The sequence below is a fragment of the Camelus dromedarius genome, chromosome 25 (genome assembly GCF_036321535.1).
Source record: "Camelus dromedarius isolate mCamDro1 chromosome 25, mCamDro1.pat, whole genome shotgun sequence".
Classification (NCBI taxonomy): Eukaryota; Metazoa; Chordata; class Mammalia; order Artiodactyla; family Camelidae; genus Camelus; species Camelus dromedarius.
The window spans coordinates 4,509,663-4,534,226 of record NC_087460.1 but is presented as its reverse complement, the minus strand read 5'-3'; the positions used below and the strand labels follow the sequence as shown (position 1 = coordinate 4,534,226).

At 52.0% G+C, this 24,564-nt stretch overlaps 1 protein-coding gene and 1 long non-coding RNA gene across 2 annotated transcripts in view; one reads left to right on the top strand and one right to left on the bottom strand.

Annotated features, from left to right (window-relative positions):
• The window catches only part of LOC116150375 (uncharacterized), a 56,978-nt gene that overhangs the window by 24,331 nt on the left and 8,083 nt on the right, over positions 1-24,564 (top strand). The gene's annotated exons all lie outside the window — the stretch shown is intronic.
• The window catches only part of CD9 (CD9 molecule), a 30,697-nt gene continuing 13,397 nt past the window's right edge, over positions 7,265-24,564 (bottom strand). The window contains exons 2-8 of the mRNA XM_010990884.3: positions 18,244-18,346; positions 11,946-12,043; positions 11,230-11,304; positions 9,777-9,875; positions 9,569-9,655; positions 8,887-8,970; positions 7,265-7,755 (exon numbers count right to left, since the gene is read on the bottom strand). Of these exons, the coding sequence (XP_010989186.1) occupies positions 7,690-7,755; positions 8,887-8,970; positions 9,569-9,655; positions 9,777-9,875; positions 11,230-11,304; positions 11,946-12,043; positions 18,244-18,346 (612 nt within the window). The 3' untranslated portion in view covers positions 7,265-7,689. The remainder of the gene's footprint in view (positions 7,756-8,886; positions 8,971-9,568; positions 9,656-9,776; positions 9,876-11,229; positions 11,305-11,945; positions 12,044-18,243; positions 18,347-24,564) is intronic.

Here is a 24,564-nt window from a genome sequence, read left to right as displayed (position 1 = left end):
TTATTTAACAATTCCCAACCCACCACAATTGAAAGGAGATGTAAGTGATACTAAATGTAATAGCCAGTTATTTATGGAGGAAATGATGAAATTTGCTTATGTCAGCCAGGGTTTGAGAAAACAGTGCTCTCCCTGGGAGAGATTTGTGCTTAACTGAAGTGCTTGATGTGACCTTCCTTCTCTGCCTTTGCTGTAAACCAAGAGGTGCCCCATATGTCATTCATGGGCTAAACTACGAACTGGATGAGAGTTGATTCCAAGTTTCAAAACAGCTCAAGCACCCCCGACCCCCATCCCTGTTACTAGCATGACCCGTCGGTCAGAGGTGTTCTCTTATAGGGATGGTTAAGGCAGGTTACAAGCAGAGGGGTTTTAAACAAGCTGTTCCCTTACCTGCTCTTCTGTAGGACAATCTCAAGAATTTCTGTTATCCACCGGTCTCTGTTAACCCTGTGGGTGCGGTTTCATTTTCCAGAATGTCATGCAGGTGGAATCATACAGCAGGGAGCCTTTTCAGATTGGCTTCTTTCACTTGCTAAGATGCCTTTGTTTCCTCCAGCTCTTTTTCCGGCTTGATAGCTCGCTTCTTTTTAATACTTTTAATTTTCAGAAGTACCCTCTGAGGCATGTTTTATCAGCTCCAACTTACACACAAAGAAACCAAGGCCAAGGCCATCTTTTGTTTTGTTTTTTAAATTTTTTTTTAGTTTTTTTTGAGGCGGGGGTAGTTAGATTTACCTATTTATTATTATTATCTTTAATGGAGGGACTGGGGATTGAACACAGGACCTCATGCATGCTAAGTACACACCCTACCACTGAGCTATACCCTCTCCCCAGTCGGGGACATCTTTTGAATGTAGATCTATTTTAATGTCTCTTTCCTGTAGGGGACCCGAGTTTGCCACCGCAAAATGAGTCTCTTTGGCATGTTAATTTTGTTAAGCTGGTAATTTCCTAAGAAACAGGAGACCTGAAATAAACTCTGCAAAAGGAGGCGTTAGCCTTTTGTCAGAAACATCTCCATTGAGAAGGGAAACTTCCATTTGTAAGGGTGTCTTTCTCGTGGTACCAGGAAGAAAAGGACTGGATTCCTAGAAACTCTTTATCAATGGAGAAAGGGTTGACTTGAGTCGGCATCACAACCTTACCCTTGTTTGCTGTGCTCTTCCCCATCACCTCCTGTAATTGGCTCTCCCCACCCTCAACACCCGCGTTTGTCTTCAGCTGAGGATGGTGTTTAAGGTGAGGATTACTCAGATTTCCTGGTCTCTTTCATGTAGAAACTTTATTTGCCTTTCTCCCTGTGAATCTGTCTCATGTCAATTTCATTCTTAGCCCAGCCAGAAGAGCCTGGAGCGGGGAGGACAATGACTTCCTCCCGGACAGTCCCTTTCCCACGGCCGTGGGGCTTCGTTAGGCCTGCTTGAGCTCTGAGGTCCTGGGCAAGCCCACGCATTTCCTTTGACCCTCAAATTACCTGTATGTTGAGCCTATAGAATAATCCATGTGTCTTCCTATCGGCTGAACAAAAAAATGCACACATGAGAGTTGTGAGTTACATTTTATTTGGGGTCAGATGAGGACTGTAGCCCAGGAGACAGCCTCTCAGACGGCCCTGAGGAACTGCTCCCAAAGATAGCGGGGAGGTCAGCACATAGATGATTTTAGAGATTTAGAGAATGTGTGCAGTCAAGCATGTGTCCAGGCAGAAGATGCTGCTAGTCACGAGGAGCAGATGTCTCTGTCTGTGGTTTCAGTGCTCTTCTAGATAAGAGAAGATTCAAGAAACTGGGCTCAAAAAATCTGAAAATATCTAATGATTTGAAGGCGTGTTCCGCCAGTTTTTCCCAGAGCAAAGAGTGCCTCATTCCTGATCTCTGCTCTGAACTCCTTTCAGGGTGTGTTGAATGTCAGGGACTGCAGTGCCTCTGACTTCATCCTTGTAGAGGCAGGTGGGGAGTAACGATTTTCAGCTGGTATCCTCAACTCCCAGGGCAGTACTGAGGGCAGCTGGGCAGCCCAAACTCTGCTGAGATCTGTGGGTCCTTGCAGGGTGTGTTAGAATGGCCCCGCTGGGTCCCTTACCGCCTGGCTTGGGGCGGGAGGCATTGCAGAGCAGTGGGGAGTCTACCCTGGAATAAGATCTGATTCTGCCTGCATCGCCACAGGGGAAGCAGATGGTTTGGGGAAATCCAATTTAAAAGGCAAGAAATCGAATTAGCTCTCCAGGGATCTGCCAGCCAGTGCTTGAGTGGAAACTATTACATTAGCTGCTTAGGGCTCTCCAAGGCAGCACTGGAACTGAGGCTGGGCTGGGCCGGGGGAGAGCAGAGAGCTTAGCTTGGTGGAATCAAGTCCTAAGACTCTGATGATCCCTGGCTTGGACCCATGACCCTGTAGTTGACTCTGCCATTGACTTCCCAGGGTTCTTAGACCCTCTCTGTAACTTCCTTTTCCCAAAGACCCGCATGCAGAATCCCACCCTTCTCAGAGGGCAGTCACACTTATTTGAGAACACCCCTCTCCACAGACCCATTTACTCCTCGAATTCCATTGCAGGACCCCTTGGGGTGTAAAGACTATGGATGGGGTCATCTAGGGTAGCTGTCCCAGGTGGTCCTTGAGCCAGTTAGCTCTAGCCAGGAAGGGTGTCTCAGGAAGTTCTCTTTGCCTAATTTCCTGTGCTTGGAAGGCCGTGGGGCGTCCTGAACATGGACACCACTCCCTTTGCTATGAGCAGTGGGACCAAGGATCCGGGATCTGTGTCCCCACAAGAGGTACCAGTGGGGAGGCTTCCTGTTGGATAGTGCCGACTACCTGTTTAGATCCTTTTGGCTCAGGGCGCTTGACTGTGAGATGCAGAGAGAAGCAGAGATGCCGTGTGCAGAGCTGGGATGAGCCACTGGCTCAGGCCTCTACTAGGTCTGCTGTCCAGTCCAGGCTGGAAAATGCAGAGATGCAGACGTCACAGTGTGGCTGCTGAGATGCTAAATATCCTTCCAATTAGTTAAGGGTAGGGTGAGCTTTTCTTTGCATCTTTGTTGCCTGAAAACTGGCTTCACCTTCTGGCGAATGTCGAACCAAAAGACACAACCAAGGCAAAGACTGGGAGAAGGAAGTGTTTATTACTTGCAGCCCGTAAGAACACCGGGTTTTTTTTTTCTCCCAAAACAGTGTCTCCCTGAACAGCAAAGCTGGGGAAGTTTCAAGCTAAAGGTACATGCGTATTTATAAAGGGGCTTGAGCAGAGGAGAATTCAGCATAGAATTGGGGCCAAGGTGGACAGAGTCCAGGCTTTAGTCGATTGACGTCCCAGGGTCAGAAAAGGTCAAGAGCATCGTTCCATCTTCCACTTGGGTGGGGGCCGTGGTCCCTGCAGAACTCCAAGATGTGTGTCAGACTGTTATGTTCCTTGAGGAGGGACGAGGACTCTGTTTTATGGCTGAACTAATGTTTCTTGACAGCTTTTCCTGTGTTCCTGTATTCCTTTATTCCCTTAAAATCACTAATTACTGGACCTGTTCAAGGGCAGGCATGGTGGCCAGGCTTAGGTCACAAAATGGCTTAAGCCAAAAATGGCTTCTCTTACATCAAGGAAGCTGTACCTGGTTCTCTCTCCCCAGCGATCCCCTACCCTGTCTGCTTGCATCTTGAACAGCCCAAGAATGGCACTGGATATGGAAAAAATGCAACAATTTCAGAGATAAGGCATTATTTTGAAATACTTTGGGATTGTCCATGGAAACGTTCACCACTCCTATCACCTTAATCTCTACTAGAGGTCCTCTCTTCACCCTTGTTCCTACTCACTCACCCCTAAGTGAAAAAAAAATAGAGCGAGAGCTCTGGTTTCCTGAGCGTCTGCTTGGAGACCGACAGATGAGATCTCTAAAGTGGAGGAGATGTCAGAGTTCCTAAAACCTCCATGGTGTAGGAATTGGCACAACCCCATCTCCAGCCTCTCCTGGAGCCCCCTTCACATCCGGGGGCTCCCTGCTTTATTGGACAGCCCTGGTTTTAAGGAGTTTTCTTGGTGTTAAGCCAAAATCTGCTTCCTGTGAGTTCCACCCCCGAGTCCTCACTGTGGCCTCTGGGACGACATATACCCCGGTCCACCTTACAACCTCTAGACGTTTGAGAATAGTTTGTTGTGTTGTTGGTTTCCCATCCCACCCAGGTTTGAATCCCCTGGTCCTGCGTCTCCTCTTGGACGACAGGGTTTTAGGTCTGCCCCTTCCCTAGGTCTCTGTGGTTGCCCACCCTCCTTTCTGATCTGACTGGATCATCCTACTGCCCTGGGGCCTGACCGATGTACCTGTGGCTTTAGTATCTCCTTCCATCTGGACACCCACCTCCTTGGACGGAGCTCAAGACATCCTGACCTCACAGTTTTGGCTTCTGTTAGGTTTGTGGTAAGCTACAGTTCCATGTCTTTTTTCAAATGAAATTGTTTTCCAACTTGCATTGATGGAATTGAGTTCTTTCAATCAAAAGGCATTCCAGGATGTCTCTGTTAAATTTCTTTCTATGATATTAATCCTGGGAGGCACCACTGTGCGAAATATGCAGTAAGACCGAAGAAAGACAGACATGGATTCAAATCTGTATCCAGTATGTGAACTGGAAGATCTCGGGGCAAATATTTAACTTCTCTGAACCTCAAGTTCTCCTACTGTAAAATCGGATAAAGCTCTCATAACTCATTTGTTCCTTTCCCACTTTCACTATAGATGGAAAAACTAGATACTCATGTTCTCAGCCTCCTTTATAGCTATGGTACCCAGGTGACAGATTTCGGCCAATGGTGCGCAAGTAGAAGTTGGCTTCCAGTTTGTTGGGAGAAGCTTTTGCATTTTAGATTGATTGATTGATTGATTTTAACATTTTTTATTGATTTATAATCATTTTACAATGTTGTGGCATTTTAGATTTTTTAAAAAAGATTGTAGCAAGCATTTGCTCTTCTCCCCTACTTCCTGCTGTGAACGTAGAGATGGTTGGAACTGTGGCAGCTACCTTGTGACCATGCAGGGCAGGCCAAGAGAATCAGAGAGATGCCATCTTTGACAGTGCCTTGCTGCTACATCAACACCTGTGGTTGCCTCCAGACTTAACATATGATGGATAAACCCTATTATCCAACCAGCCAAATATGTGCTAAACTTACTCAGCTCCTTAAAGTGCAAGGGTGAGGAATTATGTTAAACATATTATATGGATTGCTTGATTTCATTTCCTGATTATTTATTCCTGTTAAGATATATCCTTTGGGTGTCATAATCCTTTATTCCAGACCCTGAGATCTCTTTGAACTATAATTCTGTTACCCAGATGACTAGATATTCCTTGGAGCTTTGTTGAACCTACCATATTTAATAATATTCCAAGTTATTATTTAGAACACTGAGCAGGGTAAGGCCAAGCTGGACGCCCTAGCTCAACAGTGGAGACCCTGCCCCTTGTATGGGGGTCTTCACCCAGCTATGGATCTGCCAATGCGCTGTTAAGTCCACTCATCTTTCTGTCTTGTGCCCATGAAGCTCATGAGATACAGCAGACTAACTGTCAGTGAAACAAAACTTCATTGTTGCCCTGGGGGTTCTTAATGTGCTAGCTAAAACCTCCTTCCTGGGGGAGGAGACGGACAGCAGCACAGGATGAGGGCTGGGGCACAGGCAGGGTCTTGGCTCCGCCCTCGCAGCACTCAGCTTCACTCTGTAGGACGAGGGACGTGGGGAGGTGGGCCCTTAAGGAACGTGCCGGGGGTTTGGGGACCTGAAAGCGCCCTGCTTTCAGTCCTTGAAGGGCACCGGGTGTAGTAGTAACCTTTCCTGTCCAGCTGCTTCTAGTTGAATTTGTTGCCCTGTTCTCCCCTCCCTTGGCCCCTGGTTGTCTCCAATCTACTTTCTGTCTCTATGAATTTCCCTAGTCTGGGTCCCTCATCTATTTAGGGTCATACAGTACTTGTTCTTGTTTGTCTGGCTCATTTGCTTAGCATCACGCCTTCCAGGCTCGTCCATGTTGTAGCATGTGTTGGGATTTCATTTCTTTTTAAGGCAAAATAGTATTCCGTGGTACAGATCTACCGCATTTTGTTCATCTAGTCTTCTGTTGAGGGATCTCTGAATTGTTTGTACCTTTTGGCTCTTGAGGGTAATGCTCCTGTGAACATTGGTGTTCTGTTTGTTTTTAATAGAATGGCATTCAGGCCATTTTTATTCATTTATTTTAGTATTAAGGAAAAGCCTCAACTGAATCAAGGAATGGAAAATAAAAACAGGTTTCCTCCACTTCTGTATTTCCTCTCCTGCAGCGTTTATCTTGCTGTGTTCCAATTTCCGGCCGAGGGCTCTGAACCGCTCTCTAGATTGGAGACTTTCAGAGTGGGGACGATGTCTCCTGCCTGGTGGCTTGTAGGTGGCCACCCTGGTGAGGCTGACCCTCGCCAGCCTTCCCCTGCCTGCTGGCTTGTGGCTAGAGTGGAGCACCACTGGAGCGGGGAAGGGGGCGGTGGTCCCTCTGTAGCTCCCACGAATGGCTGCTTCCCTGCTGGCTCACTCAGCCCCCCCACATCCCAGCCAGTGTGTGCTTGGTTCCACTGCACCGGGTCCCCGCCTCTGCAGGACCCACACCACCACCATCAAGAACAAGAACGGACTCGGCTTCGGGCTCCTTGTTCTCACTCTCCTCCGCTTCACATCCACCTGCCCTTCCCGACTGCTCTGTGGGCGTCAGGTTCCAGTGTCAGAAGCAAAGGCAAGTCTTATAAAGCTGCTTAACCAGCTCCAGCGACTGTGTAAGGTCACATCCCTGTAAAGAAGTATTTAATGCTCTGCTCCTCCGATGACACCCTGATGGGCATACCCTCACTCTCATTTACTCAACCAACAAATACTGAGTACTTACTATGCCCTAGACAGTAGGTTCTAGGTGCCGAGGGTACAGCAGCAACTAAAACAAAGTCCCTGCCATCAGGGCGCTCGTGTTTACTGCTGTGTCCCCAAGACACGTCACACTGCTGCGAGAGAGAGTCCCGGGCTAGGGTCCAGTGTTGATGCTGTGAACCACGGTGTGGTCTGGGATCAAAATCCTCTCATCTCTCTGTGCCTTGATTTCTTCACCAGAAAAGCACGGAGACCAACCTGCCCACCTACTTCTATATGAACACTGTTGGGGCAAATCGCAGGTGAAAGACATCTGAATAAATAAATAGCTCTTAAAAAAAATAAGAGAAGCAAAAAATCCCCAAACCAGCTCTGCATATTGTCATAATCTTTTATTCTGTATCAAATTGTCTTTAACATAAGTTACAATCTGATTAAATTTGATAGACATTTTTTTATCTATTTAAAGACAAAAAAAAAAACCTCTTTATATACAATATCTTTTGTCTAGAGTCTGGCAAATATAGTACCTTTCATTGCAGGAATTCTGCTTAACATAATAAGCAAAAATAAACAATGAAAAAAATACAAACCAGAGCAAATCCAAATCCCCAAACCCCTTAACTACAAATATCAATATTGAATAAAGCATTAAAAACACAAACATAGAATAACTTTTTTTGTTTAGAAATGCAGAATGAATACTAAAATTAGTGGCAAAGAAAAATAAAAACAGAACCCCGAGAAAATAACCAGCAATCTTCAGGGGTAAATTCTCCTGCTCAGGGGTGCAAAGCTGACTCTAGACCATCTCTCGGCTCCTGCGAATGGCGCAGCACAGGATCATACTGAAGATCATGCCGAAGATCTGGAAGACAGGAAGGAGGGTGAGGAACAGGGTGGCTTCGCTGCAGGAAGGCCGAGGGAGAGGGGAAGACGTGAGGCATTCAGGCCACGACGGATGACAAGGAGAATCTGTTTGTGAGGCCAAACGAGGTTAAGCGTGTGAAGCAAGAGGGACGCAGGCGGGGCAGTGGAAGGCTGGCTGGCTGGCGGGAGTCTGAGTCTGCAGCCACAGGCTACGGCTAACTGCACGTGCAAGATTCCTGGGGAACTTTCAGGACGAGACTAGCAAGCTCAGAGCTCAAGTTAAGGCTCAAATTCCAGATATTCCAACAGTCCCTGCAGGCCAGTACTCTTCCTTCCCTCTTCACGTTTGTCTGTGTTTCAACTCTAGTTTTAAAGGCATTGTTATGCCTTTTACTGAAAGCTGCTCCAAGCCTTTCTTAGATGCAGGTGAAGGAGGCAGAGAATCTCTAGAAGATGAAGCCATTCTCTTTTTGGGATAGTCTTTGGAGGAGGAGGAGGGCTGGTCCCCAGAGAAGCCGGTTGGCCCTTGATGGTTTCTGGGGGCTGATTGGCAAGAGAGTAGATTACTGGAAGCTTTTCCTTCCTTCTGTTTGTCTACCTTTGAATGTCCTTCACATCACAGAGGGAGGTGAAACAGTTCACATCCATGCAGCTTTCACTGAACTACTTTCTTGGGGCAAAGAAAAGCAGGTGCATGGTGAAGACATTTTCTGAAGATTATCCCGGGGTCACTAACAGGTCTGGGTGATCTACATCCTTGCTGCTCCAAGTGTGGCTGGTGGACCGGCAGCCATGGAATCACTGGACATTTATCCCTGAACCTTAATGGTTAAGGGAATGGATTCCAGAGACACACTCGGTTCAAATCCCAGATACCTCACTTGTGAGCTCAGAGACAGAGACTTTGATCAACGTACTCAACCTCTGTCTCACCGTGCCCGAATCTGTAAAATGGGAATACTAATAGTTCCCACCTCATAGGTAGGGTGAGGATTAAATTAGTTGATTAGTTAGTTGATTAATTAAAACAGTGCCTGGCCAGAGCAAGTGCTTAATAAATCCTAACTGCTAAGGGGACCGTTCCATCCCGATGCCCTCTCATCACCAGGGCAACCGTCATCACACTCACCATCACCACGGCGATCCCGATGCCCACGGCGCCGATGATGTGGAATTTGTTTTGGAAGACCTCTTCGATGGCTTGAGGGCAGGGCTTAGGGGGGCAAACCAAGATCTAGGTCACACACAGACTCTGCTCCAAGCCCATCCTCCTTCCCATAGTACCCATTTCACACCCAGAGTGCTGGTGTTCCCAGAGAAAGGGCTGGGGACTGGCTGGTGGACAGCAAGAAGCCAAGAGAGAGATCTGGGAGGTGGGGCCCCTGAATTTGGGCGAGAATTCAGGGAAGGAAGAGAGGGTAATGTGGGTCTATCTCTTATCTGGCCACCGGGTTACTTCCTGCCCCCTGAAGTCTGGACATTAGTGTGAGCTTACAATCACGAGCCGTTTACAAGTCTAAAAAGCAGGAGTCCAGGCGCGAGAGCACCTCAGCTCGCAATGGCTGGAGGGCTGGGGCGGTGGCGGGCAGTTCCAGGTGCCCATTCGCTGCAGGCAGCTAGAATGCCTCGTTATTTCCCTGGTCTGGACTTTGTTTTGCTGACCCTGGGGAAACAGAGGCCCAGGGCTGGGGAGAAAGGAGATGCCGCCCGGGGCTGCTGTCCTCCCGGAACAAGAGGGCTGAGCACACGTCTGCTCTTGCGGGGTTTGCCCAGAGCAGCCGGGCAGGGGCACAGTCCGGTGTGGAAGTTACCTTAATTGTGAGGCTGGCGATGTTCTTTTTGGGGCAGATGTCCGAGATAAACTGTTCCACTCCCCCAAGCACACCGCAGCAGTTCAACTGCAGAGAGAGGAGCAGGGATGGGGGTGAGCGAGGCAGATAAGAAAGAGGATTGAAAGAGAGACGGACAGGCGTTCTGAGGGCGAGAGGAAGGGCCGGTGTCTCTGCGGAGACGGCGTACCGCGTAGTGGATGGCTTTCAGCGTCTCCCGCTGGGGCTCGTCCTTGTTTTTGAGCTTGTTGTAGGTGTCCTTGTAAAATTCCTGGAGTTCCTTAATCACCTGTGATGCACAGATGAGAGAGGAGCAGATGTCATCTGTTCCATCTTGTTCACGCTTAGCCACAAATTCCCATGCTCGGGAATGTGACAGGGCAGACCGGCCGCTGGACCAGGCTCGCCCCTCTTGGCCTCCAGGGTCCCTCCCGTCTCCTCCCACATCCTCCAGGGACCGCTCCAGCCATTTTCCCTTCTTCTCTTGCGCCTCTGATTGGTCCCTTCAGCCCAGCTCGGCTCTTTTCGTTCTATCTAGAAACAAAGTCGAATCTCCTGAATCTAAGGGAAAAAAAAAAATCTTATTCCTGACCTGGCTAGTTCTTTTTGTCTTCACTTACAGACTGTGATTTTGGGCAAATTACCAAGCCTCTCTACATGAGTGTCTGCATGGGGACGTTGGAGGTTGTAACAGTCCCTACCTCAGAGGTTATGGTGAGGATTTAAAGGAGATACTGCATGTGAAGCCATTAGTGTCTGGGAACAGAGTAAATGTAAGTGCCAGCTATTATATTGTAACATAAAGCAAATATTCTTATCCTCCTGGACCTGGTGCAGCCCAGTTTAACGAATGCCTGGCAACATCAGCGAACTGACCCAGCATTTCTTCTTTAGCATCTTTCGTAGTTAGCCCTTCTTAGTTCCATGGCTGCAGGTTTTATCATCTGGATAATGAAATCGCCCACCCCGCCCTGCATCCAGCATCTCTCTTCTTTTGTTCCTTCCCTGCTAAGGCTGGGAAGCCCCTGCCTCCATCAACTTTCCTCCGGAAATCCTCTCTTTCTTTCAAGGTTTAGGTCAACACCTCCGTCTCCATGAAGCCCCACCCCAGCCTTTCAGATCCCACAGGGCTTTTGGATATAAATGACCCCTGTGACACTCATCAGATCTTTCTCCCGCACTCGGTGGCAAAGCTCCTTGGAGCAGGGAACACATGCATCTCTGGACCTGCAGGGAGCGTGGCCCGGCTCCTGGCTCCGGGTGGCACATGTTTACAGATCAGGTGATGGAGCAGGGGGGTCCCGCCCACACAAAGCCATGTTTTCCTCAGTCATGTGCCAGGGAAGTTGGGGGAGGGCTGCTGAGGTGTGAGGGACGCCGACGCAGAGACCCAAGGATGCTGCCTGGACGCCTACTCTGTCCTGGGCTCAGTAAGCGGGGGCTGGCACTGCACCCGCCCAGGGTGGCGGACGTGCTCACACCCCCGCCTGGGGGAGCTCCTGTTCTGACGTGCACGTGGGAAACATGGTGACATGAGGCACGCCTGATGGTTGAAGGTCGACCCAAGTGACCAGCCAGGACACCCTTCTGCCACGATCACCCCGCACCCCCAGCTCCCAAGGGGCCTGAGCGGAAAAACCTACCTCGTCCTTGTGGGAGTACCCCCAGACGGCTGCAGCTATTTCCACAGCGAATATCACCAGGAGGAAGCCAAAGAACTGGAAGGGAAGGGGCGGGGTGAGGTGCGGTCCCGGCCGGACGCCCGGGGCCAGCAGAGGGCATTTTGGAGACTGGGTGTCTGGGGCCTGGGTGTCTGATGGGGAGGGGATGGATGCCTGTTCGGGGCCAGAGGAGGTCTACAGAACTGTGAGCGCCCGGCCAAGGCCAGGAGGGAAAAAGCTGCAGGAGGAGAGCGGGCACAGACCCCAGAACTGGTATTTCTAAGGCGTTAAGAGTCAGCGGTAACATCCCGTCACTCCCACAAGAGCCAGAGGTTTGCAGAAAGAAAGGAGTGAATGCACTCTGGAGATGAAGGAAAACTGTGGCAAATTTTGAAACAAGAAGAGAAGGCGAAGGTACCTGTGGGTTCAGGGAAAGAAAGCAAACGTGGTCCTCGAAAAAGGGGAAAACAAAGTCCTGGCATTTAGTCGCCTAAGGGAAGTGATGAAACAGAGGCTACAGGGAGGAAGAGGAGAGCCGTCAGCACAGGGGAGGAGGGACGGGATGACGGCCTGGCTGGGAGCGGGTGGGGCTGGGCCCCCGGGTACCCATTCCTCCCCACCCCTCCCCCATTCTCTGAGATCCTAGGGTAGGGGCCTCGGAGACCCAGGGGCCGTGGGCACACAGCAGGGACACTCACCAATCCCAGCATGCACTGGGACTCCTGCACGGCCCCACAGCAGCCCAGGAAGCCCACCAGCATCATGAGAGCGCCGGCTCCAATCAGAATATACACTCCTGAGGGACGGGGCAGAGGACAGGACAGGGAGACATTAGTGTGGAGGCCCAGATACTCCTGGTTCCTTTCCCTCTGCACGTGACTCTGTGCTGCCCCCCCGCCCTACTGCCCTCATCTCAGGGGGGAAGAGCCCCGCCCTCCAAAACAGCCTCTTTCACCTCCGCTTTTAAGCCTCCCCCTACCCATCCCTCCTCTAGGACCACCCCCTTCAAGCCCTCACTGCTCCCTTACCCTCAGCCTTCCTGGAAGGTGCCCATTAGCCCCAACCTGGGGTATCCACAGACCCCCACCCCCCAGATTCTACTCAGGAAAAACTGGTCCAGTCTGTCAGCTGTTTCCAGCTGGATGGACCCACTCCCGCTAAATAAATTCAACCCTCCAAACTCAGGGTAACTTCCCAGGACTCTGACAAGCCTCCTCCTGCTGGCCTCCACCTGACAGAAGAGGCTATCAGAGCAAGCTTGCAGCAGGACGAGGCTGTGTACAACCAGACAACTGTGCTCTGGGTGGGCCAGCTTGGCCATATTCCCCGAGGAGATGCCTCCTGGCTCTGCTGCCAGGTGGCATTCAGGCAGGTACAGTCAGCAACATCCGAGGGCCTGAGAACCTTGCTCTAGTGCAAAGAACACAGCCTGGCTGTCAGGAGACCCTTGTTCTGGGCCCAACTCTGCTACTAACTGCTGTGCAATCTTGGGTAAGACACTTTCCCTCTCTGAGCCTCAATTTCCTTATTGGTAAAATGAGAAGTTGGTTGCTACAAAATTTCAAAAGATCCCTTATAGCACATCAGTGAGGTCTCACAGCTGTGATTCAGCTGCTCCAGGTTTAAGGGTGGAAAGGATCTTCTGTGCTAGAGGGAGGGTGAGTGACCCTGTTTCTATCTAAACAGTCAGTTGGGGCGTCTGATGGAGAGGGGCCACGAAGGGCCATGACTTCTGCAACCCCGGCCTGGGACAGGGGCACACAGCGAGGCGCAGCCCTGGCCCTAGTCATCTAGACCCTGCCCGGGGAAGGCCCAGAGGGGCCCCCCGTGCGTGCACTCACATCCTTAAGCAGCACAGCAGTCCTGCAGCGACCACCCCTCACCCAGCTGCCCCACCCCGGGCGCCACGGGAAAACTGGCAAAGAGGTCCCAGGCCTCTGCTGCCTGCAGGCATGTTCTGTCCCCCTTTGGAAGAGGCACATGTCATCACAGGTTGAGGGCACCAGCTTTGAAGTCCCAAATGCCTGGGTTTGAAAGCCGGCTCTGTGGCCCTTAGAAAGACCCTTAACCTCCCTTGGCAACAGTTTCCATCTGCAAACGGGATGGGAAAAGCGCCTGCCTCAAGGACTGCTGTGAGGATTAGCCGATGTGATCCAAATGTACACGCGTGCTAGCCACTGTTAGTCTTTAAAAATTTTTTTCTTAATTTTTATTTTTCAATTGAGGTTTAGTTGATATGCAATTAGCTACTATTAATTGAAAGATGGATGACAATTGTTAATAATCACAGCGATGATGAATTTCACCAGGACCAGGGAGACCTCCCTGAGGTAGGGACGTTGCCCCACAGTACACAACAGGATACTGAAACGAGAACCCTGGCAGGTGTCACAGTGACTTCACTGTCCCACATCTGCACCCTCCGTGTGGGGCTGAGCTGTGCAGGCAGCGAGCTGCGCAGGCGGCCTGCAGCTGGGGCTCACGGGTAGCCCAGGACGCAGCGCACACAAGGGAGTGTTTGTCCTCTCCCCGTTCCCCCCACATCTGTCGTGATGTCAAGTCACGTGGGCTTGCTGGCAAACCCTGATGAATATGGGTATTGTTCCCGTGCATGCCTGGCCCAGACTGGGCAAGGGGACAAATGCAGCTTGTCCTCGAGTTGAGTCCCATCCTCCTAGGTCGTCCAATACAGGGGGCCACAGGCTGGACTTGCAGAGGTGGGATAGCCCCGCCCACGCACAGGAGAAGGGCAGACTCTTATGGGTCTGGGCTCTGACCTGGTGGGGAGCTGGGACAGGGATCCAGCCCAGGCTTCTCCCCATTTCATGATTCTCCTCATCTCTCCTCATTGGGGCAAGACCACGAAGGATGAGGTCACTCCTTTGAGTTCCAGAGCAGGAGCTGAATAAATAGGGGGTATTATGAGATCAAAAGGATTCCCAAGCACATAAAATAGAGCTGAGTGGGGATGCTCAGACAGACACATTTTCTCTAAGTCCAGATCCCAGTCCAGAAGCCCGGGCAACCCTGGCAGAAGTCAGAGGAGGTGGGGCAATGGCAACAGAGAGCCACTAAAGGAAAAAGCCTTTCCCACGGAGAGAACATTGTCCTAATGGACCTATCCATTAATATTAAATATTCATATTTAATGAATATGGGCTTGGGCTCCGCGGAGGAAGATTTTAGGACTAAGGGTCTTGTTGGTTTTCGGGCTTGCTCCAACAGCTGCAGATCTGCGGTGTCTCGGCGTCCCCCTCTCCCGGCAGGGATGAGGATGAACAATTCCCTGGAGGCCGTTCATGGGGATTTTAGCAGCACTCAGCAAGCCGAAGGGTGGCTCACTGCCTGGGAGCCTTAGAGCCCCGGCAGGGCGTGGCCTGCTGCTTCAAAGGGCCATAGAGGGCTTCCCCTCGGAGAGGCTCCTCCCCATCTACACCCCTCGAGCTCGTTAGCAGAGGCTGATGGTGATAAATGACAAAGCACGTTCCCCTTATAAAACCAGTGTATCTTAGCCTTGATCTGACACACGGAAAAAGTGATTCGTCACGGAGTCTTCCCTAGGATTACTGTACTCACTTGCTTAAGGGCTGTTTATTCTGCTTTTTTTCAGGCTATTACAGGCCTAGTCCAAAAAAAAAAGAAAAAGGCCTCTAGTTAAGCAGGAGCATCTGCCAAGAGCCTTCCTTCTTTATCGGGGCTCTCGGCTTCAGGAAGGGAGGGGACGCGTTGGCCTCCTGTCCTCAGCCCGACCCCATCCTGCCAACAGCACTCACCACACCTGTGTGTGTGGAGAACAAAATCTGGCAGTGCCTGGGCCTCCACTTGCTGAGGACAGTTTATTATCTCCAAATAAGTCAGGCAGGGGTTCAGAGGAACTGGGGTCTGCTCCGCAGTGGCTCTCTCTTGGTCCCTCTCTGTCCCATCCATGGCTGTGCTGGTTAATGAGGCCACAGTGAGCTCCGTTTGTTAAGCACCGAGGTCTCAGCCTGGAGAGGTGGGTGTAAACTCTGCTGGCACCAGGTTGGGGAAAACCAGGCACAGAGCAGCAAAACAAACGCCCAAGGCCGTGCGCTGGCTGGGGGAAGCCAGCACAGCGCGGCCCAGACCTCACCGAGGGAGGAGTCCTGCGGGGCGGAGACGCCCGGCCCCTGGCTGGAGCCCCACCGAGATGCCCTCCTTCAGGAGCTGAGGTTCTGGAAGGACACTACGGAGAAGGGCTGCTGGCCTGGGACCAAGAAAAAGAAGTTCCCCAACATCTGCAGCTTGGGAATACGGACACTGCTGACAGGCTGGATCTCAGGCCCTGAATTGGAGAGAAGGCCCATATAAGGCTGTCGGCTGTTTGGATCCACCAGAGACCGTTCTGAATGTTGTAAAGTTTCTTCCTTTACTTGCGTCTTTGCCTGGTTATACACCCTTTCTCTGCTGTGAGAGCTGTGGCCCCGCTGGAGAAGAGCCACCCCTGGGCCCTCCAGGTTTCCTGAAGGGCTGGCTGCATGGCCGGGCTGGCTGGTGGGTCACCCTACAGATGGTTGGCGCCCCAGCGCAAGGGACAGTCACCCCAGGACGTCAGGAATAGCAGCTGGGTGGAGCTGTACTCTGCTGGAACGGGCCATGGGTAACACAAAGGCTGATGTCACAGCCCGAGGGGGAAGGGGACACAGAAGCCTTCTTGGCCCTTTGCCTGCAGATGACACTTACTCAGGTTCCCAAAGCACTCAGTGAGGCACAAGGGCCTGGCCAGGCCCAAGTGGTCACTCAGTTGACCACGTTCTAGTGTCAGTTGCATCACCCCCTAGTCCCTGGGCTTCTGCAAATAAAATGAAGTCTTCGAAGCTGAGCCCTTTCGCAGGAAGGGGGTCTGGCACAGAGGGCCGGGTTCCCCGTCAGAGCTCAGGGGGCAGCGGCCACTGGCCCCCGAGTAGGGGTGGGTGTTTCTTTTTCTTTTTTCTTTTGTGTTTTTGGGGGGCACATGCTGTGTTTCTTTGGGATATGTCTTCAGACCACCTCCTGGTCACTTCAGGTAGGACCACTGACCATCAGAAGGGCCCCCCAATGACCTGGGGGACTGAGTCCCAGGAGGTTCCCGCAGGCAGCCTGGCTCCTTCAACGGTGTCACTTCCCTGCCTGCCTCTCCCACTGAGCCGCTGGTGCTGAGGGCCTGTGTCCCCCAGCCACAGCTGGGGTGAAGTCCAAAGGCCAGGAGAGCTGGCCCTGCCCACCAAGGGGGACGTGCAGTCGGTGGAGACATTTTCTATTCCCACATGGGGCAGCCCCCCATGGCCCTGCCCGATCGTCCCAGAGGCAGCGTTCCTGGGCCTGGCTTCAAATCCGAGCCCTGCCTCGGGAGGGGTGTGAGCTCGGGCACGTTACTCCGCACCTCCCACAGCTAAGAACACTCAGAGTGAGCCAGAGTCCTAGGTAACAGGAGACAGAAGCCATCACTGAGAGTGACCCGAGGTGTGGAGCCAGGCACCCTGCAGAGCCTGGAGTCTCTCTTTAGGACAATGGCACCTGCCTGCCCGCAGGTCTGCTCTCCCCGCAGAGGGCCCCCAGCTCCCTGTCGTGATATGCTGTGACATGGTGTGGAGAGCACAAGGCTGGCCTCGAGTCCCCGCCCTGCCCTGCAGCCCCACTGCCCCGGCCCAGGGGGTGGCATTCCACTGTGGTCACCAAAACACACCGTTGCTAAAACAAGTCAGGGCACCACAGAAACCTGCTCCCTAAAACTTGCTGCGTGTGTGGCTTTTTCTTTCTTTCTTTCTTTCTTTCTTTTTAAAACATATGTTGCGCTTTTCTTTCCCTCACTCTTTCTGACAATAGGGAGACACACCCTAAAAAATCTTCAACTACCACCACCACCAAAAAGCAATAGAAGCAGGGAGACCACCCTCTGCCGTGGTGACGGAGGCAGGGGGATGGTGGCCCACACGCCACCGGCCACCGGGCTCTTCCTAGAAGCCTGGGCAATAACCCTCTTCAGACTGTTTTCTCATCTTTTTCTAAAAAATAACTTCTTTGGTGGGTGGAAAGGAAGTGACCAAACTCACAGTTTGAGCCTGATGACATGTCAGCATCCTCCTAAAAATAGGTGGCTGCTTTTGTTTCTCGCAAATGAAGTGTTTCCTATCCCCCAGCCTTGTGGAGAGGAGGGCCGGGTGCTGTGGGCTGACTCGGAGGCTGCAGGGGATAGGCCCCGGGCTCCCACTCCCCTGAGAGGTGCTTACCGGGCAATCCGGTAAGAGGCCCAAGGCGCCTGTGTGTGGAAAGAAACCTGCTGGATCAATTCATGTTCCAACTGGAAGCCTCTGGCCTAAAGCAAAAGCACTTGAGAAAAAACAGGCATGGCCTGTGCCCCAGCGCAGGGGTCTGAAGGGCTGGGGCCTCTTCCAGTCTCTCGTATGCATCTGCCTGACCTCTGGGTCTGAGCCCAGCTTGACCAGTTCCCTCTCCTTCTCCGGGCACTGTGGATCCCCAGAACAATTTCTTTTTTTTATTCTTCAAAAAATGTTTTTGGAGGGGAGAGGTAATTAGTTATGTATGTATTAATATATGTATGTATGTATATGTTTATTTATTTAAACGGAGGTACTGGGGATTGAACTCAGGACCTTGTGCATGCTCAGCACGTGCTCTACCCTTGAGCTCTACCCTCCCCTCTTAAGTTTTTTAAATTAAGGAAATGAACAAGCTCAAGAAGACATGAAATTAAGAGAGTGGATCAGGGACAGAAGCCGAGGCTCTGAAACCCTCCAGGGTGACAGCAGCTTTGGCAAAGTCGACTTCACACCAGAGAATGGTCAAAAGGCCAGGCTCAGTCAGCTGAGAAAAAGAAACCACCTCGACAAATGCAAATTCACGGGCACAGCGACACAACAGCACGGCTGGAAAGGGACCCGACCGGCAACGCGGCCGGCGCAAAAGTCCTCAAGCCAAGTCCCTGGATCAACACGGACTCTCTGCAGCTGGAGGGAGCACCAGGTGTCCCCTACTCACCCGTGTAGAAGCTGGAATTATTATTTTCTTGCTCGAAGATGCTCTTGGTCTGCGAGTCGAATCGGAGCCATAGTCCGACAGCAAGGACCGCAATCCCGGCAAGCTGCAAGACACACAGGACGATGGCATTAGCCTGGCCGCCAGAGACAGGGGGACCCCAAGCACCAGTGGGTGAGACACCCTTGGCCTCTGCCCCTCACCAGGCACCTGGCAGTAGCAGCAGACAAGGTGGGGATAGAGATGGGAGATCAAGCCATTTGAGAAAAATACTAGACAGCTGGGAATAACCAGTTCTCCACCAGCAGCACAGGGGTAGAATGGATATGTCACAGACAATGGAATATTATACAGCAGTGAAAAGGAATCAGCTGCAGTCCATGCAAAACTGTGAGTGCATCTCAGGACGTTAAAGAGGCAAGAAGCCCAAGTCACACATGATACGATTCCATTCATTTAAAAATGACTGTTTAGGGGTGCATGTAGGTGATAAAGTTGAGTGAGTGGTGGCCTGTAGTGAGAGAGAACGATTTCTAACGAGGGACTAGCGCTTGGGTGGTGGAGGCCTACAGCACCAGCAACATGCTAGCTTTAACTGGTGGGGGCACAGATACTCACTTCACAGTTATCTTTACATTGTGTTTTCTGCGCTACCCTGTATACATACCACACAATAAAAGAAGAGAAAATCACCCAAAGGGCTGCGAGGGCATCTGGGAGTCCTTACCAACCCTCACTGCTCAGAGAAGGACGACCGGAGCCTCCTCCACGTTGGGTCCCTCCCTCCTCACACAGGGAAGCCTTACAAGCTGACCACACGATGCCAGGTTTAGGATGATCCTTACAAACATCAGCCAAGAAACCTCCAAGGAAACGTCCACTCTTACAATTTACTGAAAATCCCACTTCACAGGTGGGCCGGGTGAGATACTGGACCCTACAGGGCAGACTCTCCCCGTAAGCAAAGACCCAGGCACCAATCCTGGCCCCGAACTGCTGAGCTTGGTGCCGAGGAGGAGGCCCTGCTCACCCCCCAACCCCCAGCTCCGGCCCCAGGCCAGCTGAGCTCCCCTCCCCGTCGCTGGCCCGTACCAGGGCTGGCTGGGATGACTCACAGGCTGTGGGTGGTGGCCGGCTGGACGAGGGCATGTGGGCTCGTGGCCAACGGCCAGCCCCAGGTTTCACCAGCCCACCCTCTTCAACAGAGGCACCCTGTGTCAGAGCCCTGCTCCTCTGGGAGCAGGGTTCTCTGCCCCAGAGGCTGGGACAGCCTACAGTATAGACAGGCCTCTGCTCTACTTCTCTGTTTCTCTCCTTTTCCCTATGAACTGGCAGTGGGTTTGGACATGTTGGGTGGAGAGCAGAGGCAGCAACAGTAGGCAATGTGACCCAAGACCTCAGCCTGCCGTAGAGTCAAAACCTTGTCTACACCCACGGCGGTGTCCACAGGTGAGGGTCTGGAATTCTGGCCTAGCGGTTCATCGCTTTAGTTTTCCTGTCTGTCAAACAGGAACGGTGAGATGTGGCCCTTCCTTGCCTTTTAAAGCATAGCTGCAGAGCAGAGAGAGGGTGCTCAGACAACTCCATGCTCACAGGGCCAAGAAAGAGGGCAGTGATCGGCCCACGTCACCAGTCCGTCTGGTGGGGACGGAATTAGAATGCCCAGCCCCTCCACTTCCAGCCCAGGCTCTGCTCAGTTACCTGGTTACAAAAGCCAAAGGGAAACATTCCGCCTTCAGGCCAGATGCAGTCCCACCCATTCGACAGGGGCAGGGAGAAAGGACAGTTTTCCCCACTATTTTACTGGAAATTTCTTTACTTCACACACGCTCATGTTCTTCTTAGATGAAAAATCATGGGACAAACCTCACCTGAGGACATGCTACAAAGTACTTGACTGGAAGTCCCCAAAACTGTCTGAGTCATGAAAAATGAAGACAGACAGAAACTGTCGCAGACCAGAGGAGAGACGGAGGAGACAGGACCCCTGCCACGTGGTACCGTGGGTGGGATCCTTGAACAGAAAGGGGGAGGGCTGGAAAAACAGGTGAGATCCGAGTAAGTCTAGTTTGGTTAAGAGGAATGTACTGATGAGGGTCTCTGAGCTGAGACAAGCGCGCCCTGGGAATAGAAGCCGTGAGCAACAGGGGAGACGCAGGGGGGTGAGAGGGACCTCCCCGTGCTGTCTTTACAGCTTTCCTGCAGATGTACAACTGTCCTAGACCTAAGTGTGTGTATGTGTGTGTGGACGATGGGGCCTCTCTTTCAAAGCTCCCTGTCTCCATCAAGAACCCACTCCAGTGGAGACAGCAGAGCTCAGTGGTAGAGCGTGCGCTTAGCATGCATGAGGTCCTGGGTTCAATCCCCAGTACCTCCATTAAAAAAAAAAAAAAAAAACTAAAAATAAATAAATAGACCTAATTACCTCTCCTTCCAAAAAACGGTAATTCTATATATAGAAAAAAGAACGCACTCCCATTAATCCAGCTCTTCCCTGCCTCTGTTGTCGGCCTCCACCACTGTTTGACTTTTTGCCAGTACACATAGGCTGGTCTGTCTCTCCTGAAAAAACGAAACAGAAAACAAACCCTCTCTCCCCTCAAACGCACAGCTCCTCCAGGCTGCTCTGCGCGCGCAGCTCAGCTTGCAGCTCAGCCACCTCTGGGTCCTCACCCCTCAAGCAGTCCCTGCATAACCTCCCTCCCTTCCCTGCCTCCCGCCCTTCCTGCAGGACGGTGTCCTTTCTCTGAAAGGCCCAGACAGCTCATGTTGTCACCAAGCGTTAAGGCTTGTAGTCTGTCATCACACTTTTGATCTCTCAGCAGTGACACTGCTGAACCCTGCCTCCTCCTCCTCTGTGCCTTAGATGGAATCGCTCAAAGTTTCCCAAATAAGTCTCATGCATTCCCGCCTCTGCTAGAGCAAGTCTCTCCTCCTGCAAGGCCGTCCCGGCCACCTAGGCCAGCTGCTTCCCCACCAAGATGTCCGCAGCCTCCTCCCCAGGAAATGGGACCCCGGCTGCGCTGGTCCTTGCCAGCATTCTCCCTCCCACCCTCTGTTCCTCTCCTAGAGGGCAGGGCAACCTCTTAGTCATTCTAGGAGCTCCCTTGCCCCCTCCATCCTTGGGATCAGTCATTAGTAAATAATTATGCAGTAAGTGAAAGATCACTTCAAAGAAAAGAATTTCTGAAGCCCACCAGCATGTCTCTCCCAGGTCCTCTCCCCTTGGACGAGCTTCTGGATCCATCTTCCAATATCGTACAGCAAAAGTCAGAAACTATGACGAACAACCACCTGCCCAGAATAAAAACTGACATGGAGCCACGAGGGCATGGGGTGAATGTCACAATGAGACTGAGGGACCATTCCATGTGAAGTCTTTCGGCAGTGAGGGTTTACAGAAAGCCCAGGCACCGCTGTCCTCGGCCTTCACCCCCGCGGAAGTCCAGTTAGACAGCCGGCCTTTGACGCGCGCACAGGTGGTGAGTAACCCAGTCACCTGGGGCCGGGGCCGGCTCCCGGAGGCGTGAAACCCAGCCGGCCCCGGGCTCAGGCCCGCAGCGGACAGTCTCCCGTCCTCTCCCCCTCCCCACCCAGAGCACAGGCACCCCCGCGGAGGTCCGGCTCTCAGTGAGTCACGCCGCGGGTCCCCAGGGACCGGCCCAGAAATCTTACACTGAGGCACACAGCCGGGGTTAAAGGAAAACATCTCCAGTTCCAAAGGAGGGCTGAAAACACGTCAAAATGCAGTGTTGCTTGGGGGGCACCTGGCTGACCTGTGGCTTCTGCCAAGTTTGCAAAGCTGGTTCCAGTTCGAAGCCTAAGAGGTATTTACCACAGTGCTCCTGACAGAGACACCTGAAGTAAGCTTGCAGAAAGATGGGGAAGTGGCAAGGAGGTGACCAGGAGGAAAAGGGCAACTGGCTGACTGAACAGGAGGGGTGTGTGTGTGTGTGTGTGTGTGTGTGTGTGTGTGTGTGTGTGTGTGTGTGACACTGTGTCCCATCCCTCAGGTGGAAGGCACCAGGTCTGCCTGTGGGACAAACCCCCACTTCAAACTTCAAAGAAAAATCCTCTCATAGCAAACAAACTGTGTGGTCGTGGCCAGGCCCTCCTCCCCCTGGGTCCCCTCTTTCCTCTGGAATGTGACCTGACTGGCCACACATCCTTTAAAGGGACAGACTGCTCCCTCACTGCGCTCTCTGTCCAGCTGTCTAGAAGCCCAGGAAGTAGAGAGCAGCTCATTCTCCACCAGCGGTTTTCTCTGAGGCGGACCCGAGACTGAAGGTGGTCGCATCTGCCACTTCAGGGGCGGCTGGAGGTGGGCAGAGGTGACAACATGGGGTCGAGGGGTGGGGAGGGAGTGCTTACTGTCCTTCTCTAAAGCAACAGCTATTTGGTGACTTTGGTGAGCCTGTGGTTAAGAGATGCTACAAAGGTTTCAGTGAGGGACAGGTGGCAAAATGGAAAGAATGGTGGGCAAGGAGCAGGAGGTCCTGGCTCTGCCACTTGTCACCTGCACGCCTGTGACACCCAGGGCTTGGTCTACATGGGAAATGGCAGAATCACCCGCAGGGGGGTTTCCTGGACATGCATCATCCCAGCTCCATCCCAGGGCATCCTGACTGCCCCCAGGTGGCTGCACACGCCTGCTGGGCTCGTGGATGGGCATGGACTCTGGGGCTAATGCTGGCGCTGCTAGATAGGAGCTGCTCGCACTAAGCACTTCCCCCGGCGTCTCTGAACATTCAAGTTCTCATAAAGAGTAAAGATGAGGGGGTGATGCCTTCCCATCTTTGACCCAGGTTGAAGGTGAAGATTTAAGGGTTACCAGGAAAAGGAGGTGGGAAGGGATACATTTGGGAGTTTGATATTTACAAACGTTGGCCACTATACACAGATTAAAAAAAAATTTTCTGCTGTATAGTACAGGGAGCTATGTTCGATATCTTGTAATAACCTTTAATGAAAAAAGAATATGAAAACGAATATATATGTATACGCATGACTGGGACATTGTGCTGGACACCAGAGACTGACCCATTGTAACTGACGGTACTTCAATTAAAGAATTAAATGAAGTGATACACGTTAGACATCCTGAAAACCGCGAGTGCCAGAGCTAGCCAGATTCTGTTGGCAATAATAATAATAAACACTGAGAATGACAAGAAGACGGCAGCGGGGTGACCCACGGCACTCGGCAGCGTCAGTTCTGTGTCCCTCTCTGACCTGAGAAGGGGGCTGGGTGGGAACAGGGCAACTGAGGCCAGTGTGGCCTGTCTTCTGTGAGGGCCGGTGTGAGCACGGGGGCGGGGGACATGGATAAGCTGATGCCTCCTTGAGCTCCACCAGGAGCTCCCAGGATGGCCGAAGAGAGTGGGGATGGGAGGGGACGGGACAGAATCAGTAAGAGTGGAGGCCTCTGTCCTTCCTGGGCCAGGCTGCTTCCGTGAGCAAATGAGCTCTGCAGAAAGCAGTTATTAAGGGAGCAGATCACAGACAGGGAGGAGACATGATCGCTTTAATTCTCTCCTTCGGTAACATACGGATCAGCCCTGGATTTTTTTTTTTAAATATCCAGGTTCTAATCCGTGGAAACTGTGTCATCTCTTTTTTTAAAAATATTTCTTTTTGGGGGAGGGAGGTAGTTAAGTTTATCTATTTATTTACTTATTTAACTGAGGTACTGGGGATTGTACCTCCCGCATGCTAAGCATGTGCTCTACCACTGAGCTATACTCTCTCCCCTTGGATATTTTTTTTCAATGTACTGGATTTAGGAGGCCTTGGCAGAGCTGCCCCTGGCACCCAGGAAGTCAGCGAGAGGCTGAACACAGAGGATGCAAGTTTCCCCACCGGTCACGCTTGACGGAAGCCTCCGGAGTGGTAATAAAGGCCTCTGTGTTCACACAGGCTTCAGTGTTTAAAAACAAGTCAGGCCACCTAGACCTGTGGGCTCCCGGCCTCACCCATCTCCATGGCAACCCCGGCTCACGGGTGCGTGCCAAGCCTCCGCGGGCTGATTCATGGTCAGGAGCCTGGGCCGGGCACTGCCAGTGAGAGCAAACAGGAGCCGGTCCCCACTGCCTCTTCTCACCCTCTCCCGGGACCCTCCTCCCCCAGCCGCTGTCTCTGGAAGGACCTAGCGCTTCGGCAGGAACAGAGGTCTCAGAATCCTGCCTTCTCCAGTCCCCCCAACCCGCCCCCGCCATGAAAACAACACAAACACATTCCACGCCGATCAGAAAACGCAGCCGTGACTTGCTTTCATTAAGGATCCCATGTAAACTGTTAATTCTCAGCAGAATTTAAAGATATCAA